The sequence below is a fragment of the Physeter macrocephalus genome, chromosome 8 (assembly GCF_002837175.3).
Source record: "Physeter macrocephalus isolate SW-GA chromosome 8, ASM283717v5, whole genome shotgun sequence".
NCBI lineage: Eukaryota > Metazoa > Chordata > Mammalia > Artiodactyla > Physeteridae > Physeter > Physeter macrocephalus.
The window spans coordinates 80388777-80407695 of record NC_041221.1 but is presented as its reverse complement, the minus strand read 5'-3'; the positions used below and the strand labels follow the sequence as shown (position 1 = coordinate 80407695).

The 18919-nt window shown below is 40.6% G+C and overlaps 1 protein-coding gene across 7 annotated transcripts in view; it reads left to right on the top strand.

Moving 5' to 3' along the window:
- The first annotated feature begins 276 nt into the window (after positions 1-276).
- Positions 277-18919, top strand: part of HOMER1 (homer scaffold protein 1) — a 125540-nt gene continuing 106897 nt past the window's right edge. Inside the window, exons 1-2 of one of the 7 annotated variants that reach the window (XM_007102958.4) lie at positions 277-437; positions 1345-1664. In XM_007102958.4, coding sequence (XP_007103020.1) covers positions 1660-1664 — 5 coding nt within the window. In that variant the 5' untranslated portion in view covers positions 277-437; positions 1345-1659. Of the gene's footprint in view, positions 438-473; positions 1665-9255; positions 9395-18919 lie in introns of those variants that run through there. The other 6 variants (XM_028493020.2, XM_007102957.4, XM_028493021.2 and 3 more) reach the window with 6 other exon arrangements.

The following is an 18919-nucleotide window of genomic DNA, read 5'->3' as shown; positions in this document are numbered from 1 at the left end:
GGAGGGGGGAAAGGAAGGACGGATCGCCTGACCTGCCGCCCGGCCTAGCTCCCCACGAGGGCCGGCTCGGCCCGTGACCACCAGCGTCCCCCCCGCCCTCGTAGCTGCCGCCTCCTCCCGCTACCCTCAAGGCCCCGCCGGGCCCTCGGGAAGGGTCAGCGCCCCAGTCCCTGCTGCCCGGCCGCGTCTGGCCCCCTCCCGAGAGCAGGGGGAGGAACCGCACTGCTCCCGATTCTCCCCGCCCCCTCCCCCGCCCCTCGCAGCCAGCTCCGCTGCCGCGCTCGCCTCTTGCGGGCGGCGCTGACCTGGGAAGCGGCGCCCTCCGCTCTGTGAGCGGCTGGTGGAGGCGGAGGCAGCGGCGGGCTTCGGGCCGCCCGGCTAGCGCTGCTCTGCCGAGCAGGAGCTGGAGGCCGGCGAAGGCAGGCGGTGATGGAAGTGTGAGAAGGCGGCGGCGGGGCCCGGGGACTGTGAGGCGGCGTGTGGCGGCGGCGCGGAGCGGGAGAGGCGAGGAGCAAGGGTGGGGGCGCTGGAGCAGCGGCTGTTCTGCGGCTTCGAGCCCCTTTCCCCTGGTCCCGACGCGGGATTAGCTGCCCGCCTCGGCTCGGGCGGGCTCCCGTCGACCCTTCAGCCCCGTCTTTCGCCGCTGCTCGGCCCGCCCCGGAGCTGGGGGCAGGGTGTCGAGGGGCAGCGTGGGGCTTGGCTCTCTGATTCATTCATTCTCCGCCGCCGGAGCCTCGAACTTGCGGTGCTCCGAAGAGCGGAGGGAGGAGCGGCAGCAGCGAATGAAGGGCCGGGCGCGAGCCGGGCTCCATTGTGCTCGGCGGCGGGGTGCGGGCAGGGGCTGAGGGAGGTGGGATCCGGCCCCCTCCCCCTGCTCCCCGGCGTGCGCTGCGCCCCCAGCCTGCTGCCAGCCTGGAAATGGCTCCGTGTGTTCTCCTCGGGAGAATGAATCGATCCTGCCCATCCTTCTCTTCCTCCTCCCCGCCTCCTCTCTGCTCCCAGTCTTAGGAGGGGGGAAAAAAATTAAAAGACAGATTCCAATGTGGAGCGCCGTGCACGTCGCGAGCCGCTGGGTTTGCACTTCGAAGAGATTTTTCTACATAGCTTTTTCTAATGTGAGTGCAGGGAAGCAGTGGCATTACTGCGTTTAGGATTTTTATTTTCTCCTAGGGATCTCTCAAGTGCACGTCGCATTGGGTTGCACGCTCCACCCCCAGGGACCTGGTGTGGTGGAGAAATTTGAACCCGCAGCCTTAGTAGCACCGAAAAGGCCGAGTTACCTGGGCTCTCCCCGAGTGTGGAGGAGGACAGAAGAGAAATGACCACTGAACTCATTTTTTATAGGACTCCGTGAAGCTGGATTCTGCATTTCCCGATTCATAGACTCATTTTGTGGAATAGAGTTGACCGCCGTCTCCTCCGCGCAGCATTTTAACTCTAATAAGCAAATGCCACCTCTGTTTGAACATTTTGGTATTTCCCAGAGAGAAATCATTTTACCTAAGGGAACTAACTGAATTTTCAGCATCACTGAAATACCTCCACAAAAGGATCTCGTGGGGTGGAAAAGCAACTGCGAAATAACAGACGGAGAAATTCCTTTGGAGTTATTCCGTAGCATAAAAGCAGAAACTTCCGAGCAAGTTTTCACTGGGCAAAATGGGGTAAGGATTTTGTGTTTAACCCCGCTTCGAGTCTGTTTATGTATGTGTGTTACTGAGCGGTGGTGGTGAATTGTCTGTGTTTTATGTTTTCAAACAAATTTGCCACCTTGCTAAGATGGTCGTACTTTAAAAATGTAGGTGTATTAACCTTTTAAGAAGTTATTTTTGTGGTGTGACACCGGAGGCCTTAATTAAGGAACATACGTCTATTATTGTAACCAGAATGTAGCTTTATTAGTGGTATTTAAGAAGACCACACGTACTGCCCTTTCCTGGTCGAAGTGCCGCAGCAGTTTATAATCAAAGTCGTATTGTCTTAGGTTTTGTTGTCTGTGTCTTCGAAAAAGAAGTCCTGCGTTCTCTCAGTACTTTGAGAATAATCAGGTGCACAAAGGACAATTGTAAAGTAATGAGTAGTTAGACTACAGTCCTTGAAAATGATCCAGTGTAAATTGTTGTCCTCACTGTGCCCTCCTTTTTTGCCCTTGAATAGCCGAAGCTAAAATCTATAGAATTGCTCTATTGGGGCATTTAAAACGAAAATCTGAAAGTCTTAGGAGGAGTCCACAGTGCCCTGCATTTAGTTGAAGATCAGAGCCTGAATGGGAAACAGCTTTTTGTTGAAGGAACTTGTTCACTTTCTCTGTTTTTTTTTTTTTGCTTTTTTGATCAAGTCTTCAGTTTGTGTTAACAATGTCAGATGTATACCTTCTTTCAGATCCAAAGTCAACCAAGAGTGCCATTTTCCAACCTTTTATTAACTTTTCACACAGTAACTCGATAAAATGCGAGTGACTCTTCCTAATTTAAGCCAGACTTCCATAATATATTAATGGAGTAATGATCTAGTTTCATTGACAGATTTTCATTGATTTTTTTTGTCAAAGAGGTACTTCTAGAATTTTCTCTCTTTCTCTCTCTTTTTCGTAGTTGAATAAACACATCTAAAGTGTAGTTAAGGCACAGAGATTGAAAGGACAGACACTGAAATTCGTTGTGACAGTTTAGGGGTGTGCACACCTAAACTTTCATTCTTAAAACGTTCAGAGGAAAGTTATTACTAGTACTACCCTTTTTTGTTGGAATTAGAACTTGAAGTTTATTAACTTAAGTTTGAAGATGTAGAACGTACGTTGTAGGAGTCCGTCAGGAATTGATGAGAAAGAGCGATACTTGTTTTTAAAACTTAAATGACAAAGTGATGAGAATATATATAACTTGCATGATTTGGGATACTGCTAACAGCAATTAAAATACCTCATTCTATTTCTAGTGCTGCTATTAGTAGCTTGGTGATCTGAGGCAAATTGCTTGACCTTTGTGGACTCTTGTTTTTTTTAATCTGTAAAATGAAGGTCTTAGGTGAGTTTCAAATTTTTTTCCAGCCTGTAAAAGTGAATTATTTCTTTTTCTCCTCCTTCAGTTTTCATAATTGCTGTTGGTTTCTTGAAGTAAATCTCTCAGATGGAGAGATTTTCTCTAAGCAGTTTTTAAGCATGTAAGCTGGAAAATAACGGCATTTGAAAAATGTTTTGGATGAATTGTACCAATTTTAATGAGAGAAAATACTGAAAAATACTACTATTCAAAACCTTTGAAATATGGCTTCCCTTGAGAGTCTGCAGTCTTCTGTTTAAAACGTGTCAGAGAAGAAAAAATCAAGTAGCAGTTTTTCATGTTGAAGGCTGCATTCTCTCTAAGCTGTGGAGTGGTAGCATCATGAAAGAAAATTCATGGTTTTCCACAACCTTTAAGCTGCATGAATGTCTATGGTTTTACCAAGGGAAGCTTGAGATGAACTTAATACGAAGGGGATTGGTCTTTAAAGCATGAAAATAAGCCCCTGCACATAGCCCAGATTTTAGATACTTCAGTGTAATTAAATGTGTTTATAAACTAATTTATTAGTCCTTAATAAAGTTTTAAAGGTGGACTGGAGAGGCAAAGGAGTGAATGTTTATGGCATAATTTTTCTGCAAGTCTGCATTTGGGGCTGCGACTCTCAGTAATAGTGACTTGTTTCATCTAAGTTGTCAAGAGAAGGCATTTGTGGAAGTTTCCACACTTAGTAGGTGTTTGTACCTAATAAGTGTTTGTGGAATAAGCACAGCCTCCTGCACTTACTTAAAACAAAAGGGAACAGAGCTTTAAATGGCCTTTAAAGTTTTACCTAGGCAATCCTAAATTACCTTACTCTGACAGGTATCTAAAATTTAATATTGTGGGTGAAGAGTTTCATGTTTTATGAATATATTTTTGACTAATGTTAGGTTATAATAAAAATTTATCTCTGCCTTAGTTTTGGATATAATTGCAAGTCTAGGGGCAAAATCAAAACAAAAGGAATGATTTTGAAAGAAAATGAGTGATTAGTTCAGGCAAAAAACAAATCTAAGGCTCCTGTGATAGTAGTTTATGAACTGTGGTGGAAATGAAAAAGAACAGCTGAAACTGACAGTTGGCAGAATCTGTCAAAGTATCTTGGATGCTGCCTGAGCTGTTTTTAATTACAGTGAAGGTGGTTGAATTATTTGTTTGTGAAATAGGTGTATCAGAACCCCTAAAAATGAGATCAGGTATGTAAGGTAAAGTCTAGGAAAACTTCCGGGCCCCAGCGAGGAGCCCTTGTTAGGTATGACCCCCAGTCCTCCAAGTAGTATCTCCTAAGGAGAGCAGTGAGTCAGGAGCTATTTTGGAATGATTAGAGTAGGCAACAGAAATCACATAACTTCAGTGAGGTATTTCATGCTACTTTTTTTTTTTTTTTTCATGCTACCTTTTGTTTTACTTAGCTCATGTTGGCAACTTAGTGACCTCAACAAGGGAATATTCCCTCCCCCCTCTTATTAAGAGTGAGTTATTTTTAAAATGGGACTTTCCCTGCAAATGAGGTTAATAACGCTGTTTGTGATTTATCTCACCTGCCTGTGGCGCCTCTGGAAACCCTCTTCTCCGCCTTTCCTCAGAAAACTTCCTGAAGCAGGGAAGTGGGTGCTGCCTCATTGCAACCTGAACCAAGTCGCTTCTCTGCTGGGAGAGGAAGCTGACACCTCTTTCTGCCCCATGCTACTGGGTGCTGCTCTCCGGGGACTTTAGCTAAAATGCAGAAATCTTGATCCAGCACGCACTGCAATCTGAATGGGCTTTGTTGCAAAGGCAACCACTCAATCATTTCTAACATCAGGAAAGTTAGATGGAAGTCTTAACTATTTGTTCCTTTTACCAGGTTTGAACCCCTATCACGTGGCATGTACAGCAGCTCAGTACTGCTGATACAGGGACTAGTAACATGTACTTCTTCCCTTAGGGAGTTTATAGCTTAGAAGTTGATCTAGGATAATTACCCGAAATGGAATTCATGGCAGTTAAGGGACTGACAAAAGTGTCTTTATACTTAGTCGCAAACCCAGTTTAGTTTTAAGTGATTAAATGTCTCAGATCAAAAGGTGGTTAAAATCTCAGAAGGTCCAACATCCCTACTGCAGTGTGTTTGTTTTTCCAGACCTATGGTGTTTAGTTGAAATATTTATTTTTAGTTACTCCATTGCTTTGTTTTGTTATTTAAGATTAAATCCAACTCACTGGATAGAAGGGTAGGGAAAGTGAGTTCCAAATATTTAAGTGTTTCCTGATATAACTTTTAAATGACTGAATATAAGGCATTTTAAGTAGCTTTATTTCTCACGATCTGTTTAGTTGAGTGAAATGTGCAGTTTCTTGTTTGTGTTGCATATTTGTAATGACCAATGGCTTATACAGTAAAGTGACCCTATAGTTTACGAGAATCATTATGTTTGTGGAATGATTGAGATTTTCCTAGAAATCAGAAAGACTTCTCTGTTACGGTTTGAAAAGTTGAGTGCTTTTTGAGACAATATAATGTTTCATGCTCATTAAGTATCTTCATTTTGAAAGAATCTCCATGTGATAAGCAGCATTTATATACATTACAGGAATTGAGATAAAATTTTCCAATCTTATTGAATAGGCATTGCAAGAGTAAGTAAAACTTTTTAAAGGCTAATCATTCAGTGGTCTTTAACATGTGTAATCATATAGAACTGAATCTTACTTGTAGGTTAAAAAGTCTTAATTTTCACAACATATCTCTGTATACTATAAAATTAGGACATCCATTATCACACTGTTAAAAGAGACAGATTTATCAGTGAACTTGTGCTCTTAATTGCAGTTTGATTTTCCTTTCTTCATCCATCATAAGTCTAACATATTGGTTATTTCTGTGCTCCCTAATAAAATATCTGATTTGAAAAAAAGATGAAATTGATGAGAATAAGTGCTGCTTGTTTTAAGCAGCATTTTTTAGGGAAACAGTTGAAATTAATCACATGTATATGTTACCTTTTTTTGTGCTTTGTCATTACCCTCCACTTGTATTTTATTTATTTCTCATCTTGTTTTTAAAAGTTTTAAAAAATCTCACTTCTCTGGTAGGTATAATTTAGAATTACAGGTACAAAACTAAATTACTTGGGTTTTTTTGGCTGCATTGGGTCTCTGTTGCTGCTTGCCGGCTTTCTCGGCGAGCAGGGGCCACTCTTCACTGCATTGTGTGGGCTTCTCATCGCGGTGGCTTCTCTTGTCACAGAGCACGGGCTCCAGGCGTGCGAGCCTCAGCAGTTGCGTCTCACGGGCTCAGTAGTTGTGGTGCATGGGCTTAGTTGCTCCATGGCACGTGTGATCTTCCTGGACCAGGGATCGAACCCGTGTCCTGGCAGGCAGATTCCCAACCACTGAGCCACCAGGGAAGTCCCTAAATTACTTTCTAGTGACCTTGCAAAAGAAAAGAAACAAACTCTTCTTTCTCATGAGGTTCCCCCCACCCCCAATGATTAATTGTGAACCCAGTATGGCTCTTGTGTAGCTAAAAGAATTTTAAATATAAAAAACAAACATTTGACTTAGTTAAGATCTGAATTTCATTTACACGTAATTATCTTTTTTAAGATAGGCTACTGGAAGAAGGCAAAGCGTCATTGTTTTCTTTTTTGTATCAGAAAATAAAATTATAAAATCCGAAAAATTATCAGTCTAGCCAATACTTTCTCTTCATAGTACAGTTTACCTTTGCACTTTCTCTAGCTTTTGAAAAATCACTTTAGTCTTTTAACACCTAATATTAGCTTTTAAAAAATTGCTTTATGGACATTTTCTTTTAATGTTCCTCCATAAAACATGAAGCATTTCCGTGTTATCTTTGAAAAGCGTTGGCACCAGTTCCTCAAGGCAGAGCAGTTTTAAGAATTGAGGACTTTGTAAAATTACCAAACAAGAGTTAGACAGAAATTAAACACAAACAAAAAAGTGTGCTGAGGGATCACAGATACCAAACAGCTTTTATTCCTTTATTAGGTTGTTTGATGTCATGTCTATGGGCACATCTGGATCCATGTGTCCACATGCCTCAGAGTCCAGAGGGCTGTGGAAGAGAGTGTTCTTGACCCCCACCCCACCCATAGAAGGGCTTGCTCCTCATTTGTCCCTGTCTTTAGTAGGAGGGCAGAGATAGAGAGCCACAGCTCTGGTATGTATCTCTCTGAGTACCGTACAGTGTGTTTCCTAACCACCTAGGTCATAGCAGAGCACACACGTGCAGTGTAAGTTGAAAGGATCTGGGGAATTGGACCCCACTCTTAGTGTACAGAAAATGCCGATTCCTAGCAGTTGGGTATAAGTTGGATATACCAATTATTTTTCTGATAAATTTTCTTGGTAAATTATTGGATCCTTTAACCTTTACATTTAAGCATGCCTCAATCTTACTTAAGTAGTGTTGCCTTCCTTCTGTTTCATTTAAGAAGTTTAAGACGGTTATTTTGAATAAGGCTTTTCTGTGAGTTGGAATTTTCTGCCCTAGTTACTTTCAGTTTCCCCCATTAGGCTCTTAATAACGGTCGCTACGAAATTATCTTAAATGGATTTGACTATCAAAGAGCTCAAAGTACTCATATTAGAAAATTTCTGTCCGTGTTCCTTTGTGGAAGGTAAGTCTGTACATGACTAAACTTAGGTAGGACAATTATTTTGAACCAACTGTAATATTTGAGTGTGCTTAGCTTATCCTTTTACGTTTCTGTGCTTTCTTTTTGCTTATCTTGTAAAACTGCTGTTTTCTGTCCTCTGTAGTTATGAATCTCTGTCATATGACTTTTAACATTAAAATTCTTGTGCTTTGCTTAATCACCCTGCCAGCTCCCAAGATGTTTACAGAATGAGGATTCCACCTACTCTTGTGTACTCAGTTTTGCCAGGGGTCTGTATAAATTCAGCTGAATGGGAAGACTCACAAATCACCCTTCAACTCATCTTCCTTGAGGTTCTGTTGATTAAAAAAAAAGTTCTGGATCTTGCAGGCTGCCTTTTTTCCCTACTCAACTGAAAATATATAGGATTTTAGTTGTCTATTTTTATTGTTGCTTTCATTTACTATTTTTTTAATGCTAAATTGATATTTATTGCTATGCTTATGTTAATGTGAGGGTAATAAGACATTAATGGCAATATTGCTACTTAGTTTTACTTGGTGGCATATTAGTATATTTGGAGTAATTAGTATATGATCTGTGGGTAAACTGTAGGCTAGTCATACGGTACAAAGCTAGCCTGAAAAATATTTTCAAAGATGGTACAGTGGTCGATTAGAAACCAGGATGCAAAACTGTATATTCTCAACTATATAAAATACATCTGTACATGCATAAAAAGATTTGAAGGAAATTCATTAAAGTGCTACCATGTTTATTTCTGGGACATATGATTGTGAAATTTTGTTGAGTCTTGCTGAATCTTTAAGTTTCTCTGTGATTAATATATGAAGTTTTAGAACTTCTCTTGGGTTTAAAGAGTGAAGGTGTTAAAAAATACTAATATCTACAGTACAGAGTTATCAGGATCAGTCACTGTTCCTACATATACATAGATACTTATGTGTTTGTATCAATTTTAGCTTGTTTATCTCAAATTTTATTTTTCTTTTCAAAATTGGCTAAAGTAATTACACCAATGATAGCAAAAATGGTTTCTTGTTTAAGTGTAAGGAGTAGTTCAGAATGTTAGTACTAATCCCCACTTTTTTTGGAGCCAGAGCTCAAAGGGAAAATGTGACTAGGGGAGGTCATGCAGGGGCAGAACATGTGCTAGATCTCCAGCTCCTTGGGGTTCCTACCATTAGCTCAGGGGATCCTAAATGGATGTTCACATATACAGAGACTCATTTATAGGAGGGTTTCTAACCCCTCATAGTTAAAAAATAAAAATTCTAATTTAATGTAAGCTTAGTGTCTTGATAGTGAGTTTTAACTAAATGGATGTTGTTTTCCTTTTAGATGGTACTGAAAGAAAGTGCATTCTAATTTTAGCATAATCAGTGTCTGCTCAGTGCATTATATTTTAAATACATTGAAGTCTTTCTCATAAATGAATTGAAATATTATTACATGTGTTTTGTATAGTTTCCAAAGTTGATTCTACAGTGTAAATTCCAACAGTCAAAGCCCTGTTAACTGCTCTTGTAGTTACTGGACACATGAGCCTGAAGAATATGTGAGGAAGCAGGGTCTACTTCTCTGAAGACTTCAGACAAGAAAAAGAATGCTTAAGATGTTATCTTGAAATGCTTTTCCTAGAGCTTAATGTTGGACCATGAGACCCACAAGTGGAAGGATCACTTGTGGCATACAGTACAATTTCTGAATCATCATGCAACAGCTGTAAGTTGTTTGATTCCCTAGAATTCGTAAGAGACAGCTGGGCCATATTGTATCCAGATTTAAAATTGTTATTCTTTCTGAAGCTTTTCCCCCAGAGGTCCCAAACTCTAATGCTATCATTGGCTGGGCAGAAAAATGTGTGAATATATAAGGTAGAAGGCAGTAAGGATTGGTGGGGACTGTGGGAAAGTGAAGAGAACATGTCCTGCCTGAAGGCGTTCATAGCCAGTGTTCTAAAAACCCTCTGGTGAAAGAAATACACCTGAAGCCTAGTCTCTTATTTATTTGGCAAACACTTTTTGAGCTCCTACCATGTGTTAGTGACTGTGATACTTTGATCTAGGTTGGATACAGTAGGTTTGGAAATGCTTTAACTCTTGACTCAAGAAGGAAGACCGGAGCATAGCAGGGTAGCAGCAGAAATTTACACTAGATTAGTGGTTCTCAAATTTGAATTTGCATCAGAATCACCTAGAGGGCTTGTTAAAAACACAGATTGCTGGGCTTCCACCCACGTTTTTGATTCAGTAGGCCTGGGAGTGAGGCCCACGAATTTGCTGTTCCAGTAACTTCTCAGGTGATGTTGATGTTGGTCCAAGGACCTTACTTAGAGAGTCATGGTGTTTGAAAAACGAAGCTTACGTATGAGAAACTTCTGTCCATTCAGAAGCCTCGATGGTTCTTGAAGCTTTCTTTTCTCTGCTTGCAAATTGCAAAACATTATACATTTGTACTAAAGGGGGAAACCCTGATTGAACCTTTTATCTACTGTTTATAAGCTAAAAGATCCAGGACAACTTGAAACTGATCTCTATCTCTTTAAACCTGATTACCTCCAGTAGTACTTACCAGTTAACGCCCCTTTCTTCAGAGTGACTTCTGCTTTCTGGCATTTCAGAATGTATTATTTTTAAACTACCTGACACTGCTTTGACTTCTGAAGTTTTTTGTGTGTTTTTTTAAAATTTATTTTAATTTATTTTTATTTTTTTGCTGCGTTGGGTCTTCGTTGCTGCGTGTGGGCTTTCTCTAGTTGCGGCGAGCGGGGGCTACTTTTTTTTTTTTTTTTTTTTTTCTTCCGGTACGCGGGCCTCTCACTGTTGTGGCCTCTCCCGTTGCGGAGCACAGGCTCCGGACGCGCAGGTTCAGCGGCCATAGCTCACGGGCCCAGCCGCTCCGCGGCATGTGGGATCTTCCTGGACCGGGGCACGAACCCGTGCATCGGCAGGCGGACTCCCAACCACTGCGCCACCAGGGAAGCCCGGGGGCTACTCTAAATTGCAGTGCGCAGGCTTCTCTTGTCGCGGAGCACGGGCTCTAGGTGTGCGGGCTCAGTAGTTGTGGCTCACGGGTTCTGGAGCGCAGGCTCAGTAGTTGTGGCGCACGGGCTTAGTTGCTCTGCAGCATGTGGGATCTTCCCGGACCAGGACTCGAACCCGTGTCCCCTGCACTGGCAGGGAGATTCTTAACCACTGTGCCACTAGGGAAGTCTGACTCCTGAAGTTTTTATGCTTTTGGAGGAAGTATGATTTCCTTCTAAGTTGTTTATCCTGTTTAGCTATCCTTAAGTTTGTCCACATGCTATCGTATTAGTTTTCTGTTGCTGTGTGACAAATCACCAGCAACAGAATTTTTGTGGCTTTAAAACAACACCCATTTATCTCAGTTTCTGTGAGTCAGGAATCCAGGCACCTTAACGGGGTCTTCTGCTCAGGGTCTCACAAAGCAGCAGCAGTCAAGTTGGCAGCTGGGACTAGAGTCTTATCTGTGGATCAGCATCTCCCTCAAAGCTCATGTGGTTGTTGGCTGAATTCATTTCCTTGCAGCTATAGAACTCAAAGTGGCTGTGACTTAAAGGCCAGCAGGAGGAGCCCCTCTCTGGCGCTTCATCTTCTAAAGGACTTGCCTAAATAAAGTCAGGGCCACCCAGGGTACCCTCCCTTTTGATTAGTTGAAAGTCAACTGATTTAGTGACCTAATTACCTGTGTGACATCCCATCATATTCAACCCTTCTACCCATACTGAAGGTGAGAGTTTTATGCAGAAAATGCCCACCAGGGGGCAGTAATCTAGGGGCCATCTTAGAATTCTGCCTGCTGCACCACATCAAATACCTATCGATATTTTCCAAATGCTCAAGTATCAGTATGTCCATTACATTTTTTTTTTTTTTTAACTTTTAAAAATCTGTAGTCCTCTGCATTCCTGCTCCACTATGGACTGGTTACTTTTTAGTCGTATTATGTAGTCCTCATTACTAGACTTTCCCTTAATTTTTTTTTTGTGGGGGTGGGGAGGCATCATATCTCCTGTTTCCTGGACACTGTTTGTTTTCTTCATTTATCCTTTTGTTTTATTGAATCTCCTTCTCCTGTAGTTACCTGAAAATGACTAGGTAGGAGATAACTTTTTTGAGACATATGTGAAAGTGCCCTCCCCCTCAATTGAGGCTAGATCTCTAGACAGGAAGTAATTTTCTCTCATTACTGTGAAGGCACTGATCTATTGTCTTCTAGTTTCCAGTGTTCCTGTTGAAGCCTGCTTGTTTCTGATGCCTCTTCCTTCATGTGTTACTCTTACCCCACTTTGGAATGTTTTAGGATTTATTTTTTTTCTCTGCTATTCAAAAATTTCACAGTGATGTGGTATGGCACTTTTTGTTTTTATGTTTTCTTTTTTTTTAATTGTTCTTTTGGTCACTGCTGGACCATATCAGCCTGTCAACTTCCCTAAGTTTGGAAGATTTTCTTCTATTTTTAAAAAATATCATTTCATACATTTTTTTCTCTTTATGACCTATTAGTTGGATGGTAACCTTCTTTTTGTCTTATCTACCAGTTTTTTTCTTTTTATTCTGCCTTCTAAGGAAATTTCCTTGACTTCATCTTCTAATACTTTTAATGGATTTTTAATTTTCACATGTTTTTAAATTTCCAGGTCTTCTTTCTCAATATGTCATCGATTTGAGGACACTTATAGTGTTTTGAAGTTTTGTTTTCTGTTCCCTAAATTTTCTTTTGTCTTCCTTTTTTGTTTGTTTCGTTTCTTCTTTCATGATGGAAACTTTCCTGAAATATCTGGTAATCCTGAGCTGTGTGTAAGAGTAAGATACTAAAAAGCCGGTTAGAAGCTCTCTGTGACCCAGTGACTCCTGTCACTGGTGGGCTTCATGTTAGGCATTTAGGTGGTGAACAGGCCATTTTCTTGGGTGATTTCCAGGTGTAAGTAGAGATCTGTTCTCTGAGATTGTAGGTCTTTTCTTTGAGACTGTTCACTCTAGAGAACAGTCTTCCAATGTATATACCTCTTGGCATTCTGAGAGCAAAGTATATACCATTATATACCCAGGAGGCATATTACCTGCTGTAAACTGAAAACCATGAAGGGGAGGGTTTGCAGCCTTTCTCTTAATGCTTCATCCTTGTTTTCTGCTATTGGTAAAGGTAGTTGCTTGACTATGGAGGGTGGGAAGGGGGGAAAGGGAGCTCTCATTGTTCTGTTCCTTAAACTTTGGATCAACTCCCCAGTATCAGTCCCATACTTCACACCGTCTCCTGCAATTCCTTTGCCTCTGAATTCTGGCCAGCAAGTTGTTCATTCTTTAGTTCCCTTTTTGCAGGCACTATAGTTTCCTTGGCTTTGCCAAGTCACGTACTATTCCTTCTTCTAAATTACTTCTTTCAAAATTGTATTAAAATTACACAGTGGAGTCACTTCTGTTCTTTGGTTTTATGGGTTTATACCTTCTTTTTCCCTTCACTTTCATTTTAGTGTAGTTTCAGAAACGGAAGATATATGTGTGCAATTAATTTGCCATGTTTGACCCGAATCACTGAGACCTTAGCTTTTGAATTTTTATAAGGCATCTTTCAGAATGTGTTGACACTGTTGATGGTTAATTGATTAGCATTTGGTGGATGATGAAGTGTTGACTTTCTAAAAATCTCTCTGATTTCACTGGAAAACTCAGTGCATGATGTAACCACATCTTAAAATTTAAAAGTTAAAGTTGATCATGAGCCCAAACCTCAGCAAAGCAGAGCACTTACTCTCTCAACAGTGTCAGGTAGCTAAGGTGTTGCTACAGTTTGTTCCTTAGCACTGTGCCTCTTGAGCACTTGTAACAAACATTAAGCACTTTATTTGTGTCATGAGTCACGCTAGGCGCTGGCAATACAAAAATGAGTAGACAGTCATGTAAACAAGAAATTACATTACTGTGACTTAAGTGCTATAATAGAGATGTATGTTGTATTTGCCAGCACAGAGAAGGAAGTGCCCACCTCTACCTGGGAAGGTCAGAGAAAGCTTCACATAGCCAGTTATGTTTGTTTGGAGCATTAAAGAACAAACAAGAGTTGATGAGGGCTGGGGGAGCCAGTGAGGGAGAGGGAAAATGTGTGAGGAAGTTGTTAGGGTATTTTGGGCAGGGGAGTGGCAAAGGTACAGCTTCAAAGGTGGCATATGCTAGTTAGAAAGTTTAAGGGAGTTTGGCATAACTCAGATATAATATAAAAGTAGATTTGGCTAGGAAGTTAGTCCAGGGCTAGATGATGGCTGTGCCATGTTAGAGGATTGTACTTTCTGTAGATTAGTGGTCTGCACATGTTTTTGTGGCACCCATATCAATGAAAGATGTTGAGCATATTCCTTCATATGTGTATATTTGTAAGTTGCATGTCCTACTGTGTGTTTGTAAACACATAAATATATATTATAAAACATAAAAATAGAAATGAAAGAGGAGAAAATAACTTATTCCTGTACCCCACTTTAGAGGCCATTGCTTTACATAGTGGTGAGCAAAGGAACAATTTTAAGCTGGTAGAGTTAATACCATGCTTGTGTTTTAGATTAACTACTCAGGTTACAATATGGGAAGAAGTTTGAGACTTAGAGGAGGGGTGTGTGTATATGAGAGAGAAATGAGTGGGGGTCTTGGAGATCCTCAAATTTAATTGTGTAGTAGGTTAATGGCAGCAGCTTAGTCAAGAATAATGGCTTGAATTAAGGTGAAGTAGAACATGGGCTGAAGTCAAAAGAGATTTAAGTAGTACTAGCTATAGGCGTTGACAATGACCTCTGTTGATATACAGGTAAGGAGATTGGCTTGGTCAGCCATTAGTTGAGATAGGGAACAAGGAGAAAAGCAAGTTTGCAGTGAGGTGAGATGACAAATTGAGTAAAAATTGATGTATTTATGGCCAACTACGTGGGAATGTTTTATAGTTGGGTATCCAGGTCTGGTATTCAGGCAAAGAGAACTAGGCTGATGATAGAGTTTTGGGAATCATTAGAATATATAAGTAGTGGTTGAAACTTTGAATGTGGATGAGCTCATTCAGGATATTTATAGAAAAGGGCAGATCAGGCCTCTCTGGGGGGATAGTCATTTAAGGGGCAGCAAAGAAGCTGAGAGAGCTGTCAGGCTAGAACAGTGAGAGAACAGTGTCAAAAAGCCAAGAAAGGGAGTTTCCAGAATTGCGTAGCCAGGATCAAATGTAACAGAAACATCAAATGAGGCAAAAAGCATCTATTAGGTTGGGTAAATAGTGGTCCTTTAATGACCTTACCTTGAGAAGTTTGAGCAACCTGAGATGGAAGCCAAATTGCCACCAGGTGATGGTGCTAATGAAGGATGAGGAAGCAGCGACCATAAGTGTAGGCTTCTCCTTTAAGACTAAGCTTCTCTGAAATAGAGTGTAGCTTCAGCAAGCTCTAGAGTTCAGCTTCAGCAAGCTCTAGAGTTCAAGAAATTGTTGTGGTTTTGTTTTCAAAATGGGACTAAGCATTCTTTTTAGGCCCTGAGAAAGGAGTCCATAGCTAGGGGTATTTAAAAATTAGAGTACAGAGGGATAATTACTGAGAAAGGAGGTGGGAGAGAGTGCAATCTGGAGCACAGGAGAAATAGTTAACCTTAAATAGGAGGCATATCTTCCTTGTAGACTGGAGGGATGTATGTATGGAAGGATATGATTGGGTTAAGTTTGTAGGTTAAAGGGCAGGAGACTGGGAGGGAGTTCCTTAGCTGGGGGACTGCATTTCCTCAATTCATTCCCTGATTCATGTAATAAACAAATATTTATTCTAAATGCCTGCTATGCGTCAGGCACTATTCTAAGTATATGAGCTACATCTGTGAACAAAGAGCCTTGCCTTCATGGGCATGTATTCTAGAAAATGATGAAAGACAAGGCCATCTTCTGAGAGTGTAGAGCAGCGGTCCCCAACCTTTGTGGCACAGGGGACCGGTTTTGTGGAAGACAGTTTTTCCATGGGGTTGGGGGAGGGATATGGTTCGGGCAGTAATGCGAGCGCTGGGGAACGATGGGGCACGACAGATGAAGCTTCGCTCACTCATCCACCGCTCACCTCCTGCTGTGCGGCCTGGTTCCTAACAGGCCGCGGACCGGTACCATTCTGCAGCCCGGGGGTTGCGGACCCCGGGTGTAGAGGGTGAAGGTTGGTCAGAGCCTTGGGAAGAGAGGTGAAGAATGGGAGAGATTACCGACCATGAACAGTGAGGAGCTTGGAGGGCCCACCTGAGGTTAAAGCACAGGTTTTGGTGCTCCTGTTGTGGAAACAGTCTAAATCCAGGTTGCTCGTGTATCTGAGGAGCAGAGAACTGTGCCTTAGAAGGGCTTTCCTGGCCTCCATTCTGCTAAAAATGAAGCACAAAAGAGGTATGTCCAATTTTGGTAGTGTTCTATTTAGAGTTATTTTCATATGCCACTTTTCCCCACCCCAGTGCCCCTTTTCCTTCTGTAGAGAACATTCTTATCTTAGGAAACCAACCTAGTAAGTATTAAGTTTGCCAGAATGGCACCAGTTTCTTAACATTTGAAGCCTTTTCTGTGGGAAGCATCCTGGAACCTAGTCCTGTGGCATGTCCTGGGGCTCTCCTGAGTTCTGGGGCTCCATTTAATATTTATCTCCCCATCCCTCACTTGTGCCCTGTACGCACGCCCCACACAACACACATGCACTCATGGGGAACCAGAGTGTAGAGGGGTCCTTAACTGAATTTTTTCTTCTGTCATACTGGGGAAAGTCACAGGTTAATTGATTGGCATAAGCACTCGAACATTGCTCTGATGCCTATCGAGAACTCAGTATAGTATTACTATTTTGGAAGCAGTTTTGCAGCTTTAACTTACCCTGTCTTTCTTACGCTTGATAAATGTAAATATTCTTAGTTTTCTTGGATGGGTGGGCTTTGTTTTCTTTCTAGTCATTCAAAGTACCTGTAATCCTTGGCTAATTCTAATTTCACTATCATGACAGCTTAGATAGCATTTTATTTTTTATGGGGACTTTCATGCTGGAGGAATATGTCTTAACTAGCAAATTGAACAGCATTTTTCTTTTTTGTAGTAGTTAGAATCATTTAAGAAACAGAGACTTTGAAGTGAGATACATTTTACTTCAGCTTTTGTTCTATAAAGTTTAATTTCACCATCAAGCTCTAAATTGATGGGACTGGCACCATTTTTTAAAGTTTTTTTTTTTTCTTTTTAAATTTAACCTCGAGAGATGGATTTAGGCTGCAGAAGCTCTAGCTGTGATATAGAATAGCATAGCATAATACAGGCAGAGCAGTTTAGAAATCAAATGAGGTCTCTTGAACCCGCCAGTGGCTGCATTTAAATTATTGATCCTCTTAGCTCTGTGATCTTGGGCAGGTTACTTAAGTTTTGTATGTCTCAGTTGCCTCATCTGTAAAATGGGGATAGAATTATGAAGGTTAAAGGATCAAATATAAACAAGTTGTTAAAACATTGTGGCAATAGGAACTACTTAATAAATCACAGTTATTATAACTATAGTTTTTATATAGTTACATTTCTGGTATTAAAACTAAGTTTTGTGGGTTTTTTTACTTCTAAATAAAGAACATGAAAAAATTTTTTTAAGTTCTAGTATTACTGAAAGCCAAAGATAATATTTTAGACTTTATCACCTTCTAATAAAATACCCATTAAAAAACCCCTTCCTCCTGTATTTTATATCCAAAGAACTTAAGCTGTTCAATGTTCTAATTTCTTTGATTATCTTGAAATATCCTGATTTGGGGGGCCTTGATGGAACCATGAAAATATTAATTCTCAGTAAGGAAGTTGAGGTTTAAATATTATATGTGATAGGAATAATCACCTATTCTACTGTAATTAATTTTATAAGATGCACATACAACTGTTTTTATGAAAACTCTTCTGTATAGTTAAGCCATCTTGTTGGTCATCTTAATAGGTCTACAGAAGATTATTTAAATATCTGATTAGGTCTTTCTTATTAGACATGTTCACCAATTACAAGAATCTTTAAAGTCAGATATTATTAAATTACTCAGATTAGAGTTTAATATAGGAAAAGTTAAATAAAAAAACAAAAGAATAAAACATACTCATACTTATTACCTTAAAATATATTTCTAAATTCTTATGATAGCATTAGTTTAGACCATAAGTGTCATGAGGGCAGGGACTGCCTTGTCTATTAATTCAAGTAACAGATGTTTATTGAGCATCCACCATGCACCCAGAACTTTTTCAAGTGCTGGGAATATTGCAGGGAACATAATAGACAAAAATTCCAGTCCTTATGAGATCACATTTTAATGTAAATTGTATCTGCACTGCTTGGCACATGACAGGTCTTCAAGAATATGTTCTTCTACACCCTTTAGCTGCCCCAGAGGCTGAGTATAAAGTTGCAAATAGTCTCCTTCCCTAGCCAGTTACTGTTAGGGGCTACAAGTCAAGTTATGCTAGGGGGCTTCGTATGTCCTCTCCATGGGTCTGTCTGCAGAGGTCATGGGACCCTGGAGGATTTTAAGCAGCAGAGTGAAATTTCAGTTCACGTCAAAGTGTTGCATTTATGCAGTTGAAATACTTGTTTGACCCCAGAGAGCCTGTTTTTCCTCTTTTAATAACAATGTTGGGTCTAACTTGAATATAAGTTAAAAATTAAAGTAGTATATTAACTTTTTCAAGTAGAGTTTTTTCATGTAGATGGAGGAAAGAACCTTAGAGATATTCTGCCTGTTTTTTTTTTTTCTTTAATTAATGTTTTGTTTCCCTTTGTTTTCAGATGCAGAAATAACCTTGTAAGTAGGTACCTGTGTTATTTTTAAGTGAAGCAGGTGAGGGCTTTGCCCAAAGTCCCAATGTTAGATGGTGGTAGAGCCTAGCCTTCTATTGCTTGGCTTTGTGTTCCTTCCTCTAGAAAGAAACATACACCACTCAGTACACCATCCATTAGTACAAGCCAACCTAAAAATCGGTTATTTAACAAGTTTATACATTTCTTGTATTTTGAAATTTTGAAATCTCTCCCTTTTCTGAATCCTCTTAGCACTTTATATGACCTCTCCTGTGGCATTTATCACTTTGTACTCTTACATAATTATCTTCTATTAGAAAAAAATTTTTTCTAGTTGAAACCTCTCTGAGAATAGGATGTGTATGTGGTTCCTCTTTGTATATTCCCCACAGCTCTTAACCAAATGCCTGGCATTCACTAGG